The sequence below is a fragment of the Pholis gunnellus genome (genome assembly GCF_910591455.1).
Source record: "Pholis gunnellus genome assembly, chromosome: 3".
Taxonomy (NCBI): Eukaryota; Metazoa; Chordata; class Actinopteri; order Perciformes; family Pholidae; genus Pholis; species Pholis gunnellus.
The window spans coordinates 5386525-5397043 of NC_136529.1; the positions used below are offsets into that span (position 1 = coordinate 5386525).

At 41.8% G+C, this 10519-nt stretch overlaps 1 protein-coding gene across 4 annotated transcripts in view; it reads left to right on the forward strand.

Annotated features, from left to right (window-relative positions):
* Positions 1 to 8811, forward strand: part of slc41a1 (solute carrier family 41 member 1) — a 49148-nt gene extending 40337 nt beyond the window's left edge. For all 4 annotated transcript variants that reach the window (XM_079186590.1, XM_079186588.1, XM_079186591.1 and 1 more), the window contains 7 exons: positions 1351 to 1495; positions 3534 to 3680; positions 4982 to 5129; positions 5938 to 6017; positions 6524 to 6658; positions 6831 to 6979; positions 7993 to 8811. In XM_079186590.1, the coding sequence (XP_079042716.1) occupies positions 1351 to 1495; positions 3534 to 3680; positions 4982 to 5129; positions 5938 to 6017; positions 6524 to 6658; positions 6831 to 6979; positions 7993 to 8178 (990 nt within the window). In that variant the 3' untranslated portion in view covers positions 8179 to 8811. The remainder of the gene's footprint in view (positions 1 to 1350; positions 1496 to 3533; positions 3681 to 4981; positions 5130 to 5937; positions 6018 to 6523; positions 6659 to 6830; positions 6980 to 7992) is intronic.
* The last annotated feature ends 1708 nt before the right edge of the window (positions 8812 to 10519 follow it).

Sequence of the window (10519 nt, forward strand, 5' to 3'; positions counted from 1 at the left end):
ATTGATATATTTAAATGCATATATAGACAGACAGACAGACAGACAGATAGATCCTCTATAGGGAACATTCATTCATGTGGCCTCCACTGAGGGTCTGCCATTTGAAGTGGGCTTGTGGTTACGTAACGTTCTGTGTGTCCACAGTTCCTGGAACATTTAAACCAGTGCTGACACAACCTCCCATATAGAGGTCTGGATGCACTCACTCCGGGTCACAATGGGGCTCCTTTAGGAGAGTTACATTGAAGACACAGATTTCTTTTGTCTATTACTGACGTTGGCAGTTGTGACGCCAAGCCTGTGATGCACCAACAAGGATTCATTTAATCTAAGATTAGCTCGAATCAGAGTTCAGCAAAACTAGGTTTCAAATGAGTAAAACTACATTTGAAATGAAGCAGAGCTCTGTTGCTCAATTAAAAACTAGTCCCTCTTCAGTAAATCCAAGATTAAATCGAAGTGAAATGTGATGCTGGCTTACACAAATACAAATGTAATCATTGATTTGCTTGCTGTCATGTTTTAGTAGGCTATAAAGAGGGGGGAGGGGCTTTCAGCTGCTCTGTATTCCTAACAAAACTTTTGTTTGTTAGCCTGACGTTACTTTGGCAGAGAACCTCTAATTCCTCCTTGAGAAATCCTTGTCAGCAGAATTAATTGAGCATTATCAACATAAAAACGGGACAGTGAGGAAAGAAAAATTCAAACTACAAAAAAAAGATACTGTCGGCCGATTATTCCTGTTCAGTTCCGTAACTGTTTCTATGCTAAAACAGTATCTTTAGAGAAATTCAGCAGCAGCATCATAAAACTTAATTATCAATTATCTGTCCAGTAATCTTTTTTGCTCAATCCATTTTAAAAGTTCAACCTCCTCAAGTGTCACTTTTAAAGCTAATACTGGATCACATTTTAAATGGGAGTTTAAAGTTTAGATGCAACAGATTTCAATACATTTTAAAAATAATAAATCTAATCTAAGTTTAGAGTAAAAACCAACTGATGTTTAGAGTCAAGTTTGAATTGTATCTTTACTAATTGTAATCTAGTTTTTAATGTTAAAACACACTTTACATTTTAAAGTAAAACCTTTAAATCAGGGTTTAAATGCAAAAAGTCAATAAATGAACCCAGCCCGTGTGTTTTGACATAGTATTCCCCTCGGATAAAAAGCTAATAGCTGTGAGTAAGTGACTGAGGGTCTGTACTATATACTGAAAATAAAAGTGTATATATATTAAGTAAGTGTGTCCATTCTGAAAGCTGCTCTGATGTAACGAGATAGTCTCCCATACAACTGGAGTTCACATCGATAGCAGCGTTAACCGTCTTCGTTGTGTGTGTGTTCAGGTCCAGGCCACAGTGGTGGGTTTCCTGGCCTCCATAGCTGCTGTGATCTTCGGCTGGATCCCAGAGGGACACTTCAATCTGGGCCACGCCGTGCTGCTGTGTGCCTCCAGTGTGGCGACTGCCTTCATCGCCTCTCTGCTGCTAGGTACGGCCGCCGCACACAGGATGTGAGGGCGATTCACAGTGTTAACAGCTACTCATCGTGCATATCTGGGTCACATCCGACTCCCACCTAAACTAGCTAATGTAACTGAACTCATCAATGTTGGATATTTAGTAAGGCGGCAACCTCCGGTTCTGACAAATGAAGCCAATGTGTCTTAAAACTCCCATTCTCTCTACTGACCAGTAAGGGGGGGGGGGACTCCTCTGGTTGCATATATACGTCCAATTCTATAGAAGTCTATGAGAAAATGACTCTCTTCTACTTCTTCTTCTACTACTTCTCTCTTGATTTATTACCCCAGTAAACATTGTAAACATGAGTTTATGGTCTCAATCTCTAGTTTCAAGTCTTCTTCAGTACAGCATGATGTTCATTTAGTAAATGATGGTCCATTTAGAGTCAAACAGACCATAAAGGGAAGTATGATTTAGGGCGGGGCTTACTGTGATTGACAGATTGCTGCCTCTACCGGAGACGTATACGGCGTCTCTACGTCACTCCTCCGCATTCCAAATATGGTAACTTCCGTTCAATGGTTGCAAAAAAGCCAAGATGGCGACGGCCAAATCGCTGAAAACGGTGGTCCACAAATCAGTGGGTGACGTCGCGATGACTACGTCCTCTGCTTATATACAGTCTGTGGGTTGTGTTCAGTGACATTCAACTAAGTTCCCCAGACAAAATGGTTTTATAGCATTGCTATATTAGTGTTCAGCGCAATTCATTTCCATCCATCTTTTGAAGCAGTCGTTGATATTCTGCTCTTATTTTCAGTGTTGATTTTGAATGTAAAGAAACGGTGAAATTTGAAGTTTACAAGACTTTGGGCCCTGTCTTTCACCCGGCGCAACACTGCGCAGAATTGATTTTTCGACTTGTGTGAGCCAAACATTTCCAATAACTCAAGAGTATTGTTAAGTCTGAAAGTCCAAATGTATTGAAAACAAGACAGATGTAATAATTTCTGTAATTCACAACATCATACATGGTTTTATCTTGTGAAATATTCTGCTTCAATCCATATTTGTTGGCGTTTATGCTTTCAAAAGCAACGTTTTCACTGTGGTCAAACATGTTCCAATAGCAACGCACTTTTAAAGGGAATGGGAGATGACTCTCTGATTGATTTAAGTAATGTACAGCCCAAAACACAGCTTTTGATTAATTGCCATTTTTGGTCAATTGCCAACGCACTAAAATGACATAAAGCACAATTATTGAGGCAGTTGCTCAGAGAGCAAAAACCTCAGCTCAGGTCTCAAAAAGAGGCCCATTTTCCAAAACGTGTATTAGATAACAGATATTTCCTGGTTTATTAACTACATATTATATAAGAAAAGTGGAAATGTTAAAGTGTTTTAGATCGAGCACAGTCGTGTGTAATCAGATCGTTTAACCCTGTGTGTGCCATAGGGTGACAAATCGTTTCGAATGAAATGTTTCATTTCGCAAGAGATCTGAGGGGTTCCGCTTCTTGTGTGTGTTGTTGTGGGAATTGTGTGTCGTGTTTTGACAAAATCAGTCCTGTGTTCAAAATCGTAAGAGGCTAAATACAACCCCTTTGCCCCCTGCGCCTCACTTTGCACCCAGTGGATGCACTTGCGTCGTGCACTTTAGATGATGTGCTATAGATCGTTTGAAAAAGGGCCTCAACCCGTGCCAGTGGCTCTGTCAGTCTGTGCTTTAGACCCGGTAGTGCTTCGAGCTAAAGGCTAACGTCTGCATGCTAACATGACAATGTAAACATGGTGAAGTTTAGCAGGTATAATGGATATCTGTACGAAAATGACAATCTAGCCAATAGCCGTTGAGATGTTTATATATTTTGCCACCTTGAACTTTCCTGGTGGGAAACAACAGAATCCCAAATCTACACCCAGAAAGACAACATTTTCTACTCTGTGTTTTCGCTCCTCACACTTGACCTCAGAATGACAGTTACCACATATCGATATCGCGCAACTGTGTGTGACAAGTCTTCTAAATTGTGACATCTCTTGACCTTTAAACCCCACAGGGCTCATCATGATCGGCGTGATCATCGCGTCCAGGAAAGTCGGCATCAACCCCGACAACGTGGCCACGCCCATTGCCGCCAGCCTGGGAGATCTGATCACCCTGTCCCTGCTGGCAGGCATCTCAACTGGACTGTATAAGGAGCTAGGTAATAAACACTCACGGGTGGTACATTTAGTGTCTGTAATGCTTGGTTAATGGCGACTTGTCAAAGTTGATCAATGTCTGTGGCATCATTCAGCTGTTGGGAGGACGTTTTTATTGTTTTATTACCTAGTTTTCACCCATTTTCTATTTGCAAGAGCGTGGGCTGGAACCGTATGGAGGAGATGGGATGTAAAAATATGGTTTTAGTGCAAAAGAATCGCCGAATACTGACGTTGGTAGTTGTGACGCAAAGGCTGGGATGCACCAACAAGAATTCATTTAATCTAAGATTAGTAAAACTAGGTTTCAAATGATGTTTGTGATAGAACCTGCACAGCCTCTTTTACCTTTCGATGATGTAGAATTAAAGGGAGCAGCATGTGTAGAAATGTTGGGTACGTGACTGCGTGTCTCTCTGCATGTGGTACATAAGGACGAGAGCCACAAGAAAAACAAGCTATTGTTAGCTCTGGCATAGTGTCTGTCTACTGCAGACAAACACGGTTTCACTGAACTATCCGCTTCCACACCACAGACAAACACTGACACACACAGGAGCAGTGAAAAACATCGGAACTACAGCGTGGGATAATCCCAAACCTCCATCCCGGCTGAGGAGAGTCTGCGAACGTTACAGTCATACTCACTTTAAATGGCACATTCTGGTGCCAAACTGAGCTTATTTGGGTTCTTTTGGCTGTTGTGTTTGAGTTGGTTGTAGTCTCCCGTAGTGTCAGTTTAGTAGTACACACTGCCCCCTAGAGACAGCAACAGGGACTTACTGTCAGTCCAAATGTAGTCCTGCGCTGTCCTCACAAGCTCTCTGCAGAAAATATTATTAGGTACATTTTAAACTCAGTTTGGATTTTATTAGTCTGAAGGTTTTACCTGGTGCTTTAATGATAAAATGGGTTGTTTCTTTTAAGTGATTTTAATCTTCATGAAGTCTACAATGCTAAGTAACAACAAATATTACTAATCAATTTAAAAAGGATAATACAATACAATAATGGTAGTGAAATAATACCTTTTCTGTACTGACTTATTGGATTTGGCAGGAAATCCGCTGTCTTGTTTTGCAATATATAGCATAATTGTGTGGAATACTGATACTTATATTTAGCACACAAACATTTCAGGTTGATGTTGAAAATACTTCCCATTTGAATATGTCACAGACGTGACTGTGACGACCTCAGTGGGCTGCGCCACACTCAAAGTTTAGGAAAGATACTAAAACACCATTTTCAAAATGATCAAACAAACACACCTTCAATCCACCTTCCTCTTCCTCCCGTACAGAGTTCAATGACTACGTCAGCCCGCTGGTGTGTGCGGTGTTTGTGGCCTTGTGCCCCCTATGGGTGCTGATAGCCAGGAGGATCCCATCCACCAGAGAACTGCTGTACTCTGGCTGGGAGCCGGTCATCATCGCCATGGCCATCAGCAGGTACAGCACGCAGGGATCATGTCACCTTGCTTCACCTGTGTCAAATCACTGAATACTACGGAGTCCAGGAGGGGCCAGAGAGAGAGAGAGAGAGAACAAATAAAAAGAGTTTATGAAAGCTGTCTACAGTCAAGGAACCAAGTGCCTTAAAGGGGACGTATCCTGCTCGTTTTTAGGTTCATGCTTGTATTCTGGGTTTCTACGAGAACATGTTTACATGCTTTATTTTTCCAAAAAACACATTATTTGTTGTTAGCCTCTGTCTGAAACGCTCCGTTTTAGCGACTGTCTCTTTAAAGCCCCTCGCACAGAAAGGCCCAGTCTGACTTGGCCTAAAATATTTCATCATTTAACTTCTGCCCACGAATTCATCAAAACGTCAAGTAAACTGAGGCCATGGATTATAAGTAAATCATGGCCTCTGTATATTTTGTTATCTCTCTATAGCCACTCCGGAGCTCAGTAGAATACACATACTGTGGATTTTTTCAGGTTTTGACAACCTATTATTGAAAATCATTTATGCAAATCAATATTTTTTTGTCTTTCAAAATATCCCAATTAAAATGAAAACAAATATTTATTTTAAGACTGTATTTTTAGCATCTATTCACACAATTATATTTAAGTTGTTAAGATTTGCATTCATGTATAATAAGTATATACATTTTTGAAATCAAATTCTGAAAGTAAGCAACATGTACACATCACCACTCACAACCTGCATGTTCCAGATTCTCGACTGTTGGAAGGATCTTCATGTGTTTTCTCTGCAACGATGTCTAATCACGCTTCGTCTGTCTCTTAGTGTCGGTGGTTTGATCCTCGACAAGACCGTCACCAACCCAAACTTTGCTGGCATGGCGGTCTTCACCCCGGTCATCAACGGTGAGGAGGAGTCATAAAGCCCGACAGATGAAACTTGAATGGCTCCTTTGGGGGAAAGTGGGCGTAAAGATAGCGAAGAAGAGAAGCGAGTGGTGTCGATAACAGCAGCTAATATGCTAATCAGTGAAACATCAAACAGTGATGGAGATAAAGGTTGATTTGGTGTGGAGAACAAATATAGAAAGATCTGTTCCAGTGCTGAAAATTGTATTTAATAAAGCTGTTCATGTTACCACCTCCATCTGGTTTCATGACAGACAGATGGAGGCAGCATATTGCTCCTGTTGGATTTAATGCCACGGTTTTTCTTTAGACCTGACAAATGAGAAGCAGGTGAAATATTTGATGTATTTCACTATTTCTATAAAAAAAAAACACCAGAACATACGTATAACATATGTATCAACATTTCTTTATGTCATCACACCAATATTGAGGCTGTTATGTTCTCTTTCCATGTTTTCACCCTGTGTGTGTGTGTGTGTGTGTGTGTGTGTGTGTGTCAGGTGTGGGAGGTAACCTGGTCGCGGTTCAGGCCAGTCGAATCTCCACCTATCTGCACATGAACGGTCTACCCATGGGGGATCCCAACCCCACCCCCAGGAAGTGCCCCACTCCCTGCACCTCCTTCTTCGGCTCCTGTGAGTTGACGGGCGTTGCTGCGGAATGTTCCGCTGTGTGTCACTCTCTCTCTCTCTCTCTCTCTTTCTCTCTCTTGTGAAAACAGATCTTTTACACGACGGCCTGTCAGTGGGAATGCACCTCATCTTATTCTGTGAGTGGTTATAAAAGTAAGTCCTCGTTCTCTTCCAGCTGTGAACTCCCGTTCAGCCCGCGTGCTCTTCCTCCTGGTCGCCCCGGGTCACCTCGCCTTCCTCTACACCATCAACTCCCTGAGGGGGGGACACACCACCCTGACAGCCGTCTTTGTTGCGTTTTACATGGTCGCTGCGCTACTACAGGTACACACAAGCACACTCTTTAACTCTGAAGTATCTAGAAAACTGCATGCAGCATTCATACATTATCATTTACTGTTTTATAAGGTGCACCAAAGAGAACAAAACTTTCATTTATAATTATTGTTATGATTAATCTTATTATTTACCATTATTATTATTATTAGAGTAGCAATAGCATTAGCTTTAGAGGTAAACTGGAATTGAGATACACTGCATAGTAAACATTTGGTGAACCTATGCAGAGACGGGTGTTATGGGTAAGTAAGTCACAGAGCTGATTGGTTGATCCATTCTTTCCTGTCCGGGGGCTTTCTTTCTTTCAGATTGTTCCTGACTCCTGTGATCCTAACATTTCTAATATCTCCAGAGTGTCCACAAGTCAACATTTGTTGAAAAAAAGATAGATCTATGTCACCATTTCCAAAATTCACGACATGTTTTTTGTCGAACAAATATTCGGCTTCAATCCCATTTTGCTTCCGTTTAGTTTAAATATTGCAGGAAGATCTCAGGAATGCTGCACGTTTTGTGGGAATTGGTTGAATTCTAATGAAATCGTGACTTCCAGTACGGACTGTGAAATTGTCTATCCCCTTCATTTAGTAATCCTCCAAACTGGATTCAGAGACTTACAAAATGCGACAGCTAATCCCATTTTCAATACCGGATACACACCAGCTTTTGGTCTGACATCGATTTAGCCTCTGGGGCCAATATTTCTGAGTTTGCATTATGGCCAACGCGTCTTTTTTTCTCTCCACACGTTTTACCTGCATACAACCAAAGCCCGCTCAAATGTGATGGTCGATACTACTCTGACTTCAATCGGAAACCAGAACCCTTCTGATAGCTAAATCTTGACCCCTTATAGAAATGATGCCAAAACTGACACAGTCAATCAAGTACTACCTTCCTTTAGTTCCTTTTTTTAAAGCATTGAAGTCTCTGTGGGTCCTGTAAAACAAAAAAGATTAACAAAAGAACCTTGTGCTTCTGCTTCTGTCCGCCTCCAGGTTCTAATCCTTCTCTACCTGGCAGACTGGATGGTGCACTGGATGTGGGGGCGAGGCATGGACCCCGACAACTTCTCCATCCCCTACCTGACCGCTCTGGGCGACCTGCTGGGGACCGGCTTCCTCGCCCTCTGCTTCCACATGCGCTGGTTCATCGGAGACAGGGACGCTAACGCGGGCAACTGAATGATACACAGCGACACGCACAACAACAAAAAAAACACACACTCTACGCTTGCACGCACGGACAGTGACGAACATCGCCCGCACGCGTGGACATTATCTGAAAATGGACGTTGTCTACTATATAAGGGCTAATCTCCTGTAGGGCTCCGATTGATGGTCTAGCACTTGTAGGGGCAGTAACGTTTCGTCTTCAGGATATCAGGACTTTGGTGCACCACAGCAGCAGACCAGATTCTGGACAGTATTTTAAACACACATATCTGCACCTCAACCAGTAAACAAAACCCTGCAAAACTACCCCACTCCTCCTATATTTTACTTTATAACTCAGTCCTACTACTTTTGTTATCATCACACTATTGACAATGATTACTATTGTTGGTAAATAATGAATTTGATATGAATCGTTCCATGCGAAGGGCCAGTCCTCATTATTTTCAATGGGAACGTTAGCCATACCGTTTTTTTTAAAAAGATCAAGTTTTAACACTTGAAACTAAGACAGCAAAAAAGATGTCCAAATGAGCCTAGAATGCTTAACCACCAAGTGCTACATCATAAACAGAATGAATATTATATGTGTCTCATTTCTGATTTAGTAGAGATTGCAAAGGGCTAGGAATTGTGTGTGTGTGTGTGTGTGGGTGTGTGGGTGGGGGGGTTTCTACAGGGGACTGGACCACAAACGTAACAAGTTAAATCCCTTTTTGGCATCGCTCCTGTCAGCGGATGGCTTAATTTGATTTAACGAGTCTAATTCTCGAGTCCAATTCTGGACTCGAGAATTTAGAACGTCAGATCACAATCCAACAAACGCTTACGTCAGCCACGACTGTAAATGATTTACCTCTGCTTCTGTCAGCAGTTGAGAACCTCCTAATTAAGGCCTATTTAAAAGTTTCCGTTAATGAGAATTGCGTGCTCACTCACACAATAGCACCAGTCCCCCTGTCTGAAGCCATCCACCCACTCTTTACTGGAGCACGCAAGTTGTTGTTGTTGCTGTTATGTTGCCCAAGCCAGGCTTATAGTAAGTGAAGAGAGGCTCAACATGTTGCGGCGCACTGGAAACAACCTGCAGAGCTCAGCCAACTCAACGCCATTGTTTTCGCACATTGGTACAATGTGTTAAGTTGCCTTAGCCAGGATGTGCCCACTCAGGTTCAGCTATCTGGTACCAGGTGAACGGTCCCGATTGCTGATGTTTCATGTGGATATTTGTGACCTTTAATTTGATGACTTTATTTGCTTTGTGGGAATCAAAACTGGAGCGCTGATCCTTTCCTACGAAAGACAGACCAATGATGTTGTCTGAGGTTGGTTACCAGTTAGGTGACAGTGGATACAGGAAGTTGTGGCAAACCCTTTTTTTGTGTTTTATTGTTCATATTGTCAAAGCAGCGCTGATGAAGATTCGGTCACACCAACGTGCAAAGCATAAACATTTAGATAAATTCACTTCAATGGAATCAGTGGTTTCAATCGCGGTGTGAAGTAAATATATGCAACGTTTTTGCGGGAAGTTCAACTAATGTGAAACTGACCAATTAGCCGAACGTCTCGACAGTCTTGAGGGAACAGAGAGGAGAGCTAGCTATCATAGCTTATTAGCCGTGTTGCACCATCCGTTTTTATCTATCCCTCCACTGTCGAAGCATGATTAAAAAATCTCTAAGCTAACAAGCTTACCATCAGTTAGCAAGTTCCGTTAGCTTAGATAACTTTTAGCCCCCTTATAGTAAAGGTATGTCGAATTAAATCATGTACAATCTTGAGAACAAGGCAAAAGGCAGAGTGCAGAGAAAATAGAAAGAAACAGGGAGAGCTGTTGTGACCGACTAGCGTGAGCTTGTTTCCCTGTTAGCTATTTTCCCTATTTTCTCGAGTTCATTTTGCTAGTTTCTGGTGTGACTGGGCACTGAGGAATTTTTTTCAGATTCTGTAGAGTGCGTTAGAATATAATTCTGGTAAAACATGTTTTTCTCTCTACGGAAGCCCTGGAAGTGCAAGTGAGAAGAACAAATCTGGTGATCCAATTTCAGATTCTCTCTAAAAACGTGTTTTTCCCCACCTGCTTTTCTGATGAGAAAGGAAATTAAGGAAATCAGAAAATGTATCCTGGCAAAAATGCTCACCTCTTGTTAAGTCATAAATACAGGAGACACAAACACCTTTTTCACACTTCAGGGCTTCCGTATTTCACACATATATAATTGTTAAAAATAACTAATAGTAATCTCTCTGGTGAGGGAGGAGCCTGCCCTTTTGTAAGTGAATGACTCGACTGAGCAAAAATGGGTTTAACCTCAGCAACACACTATCTGTCGCCTGACTGTGAGAC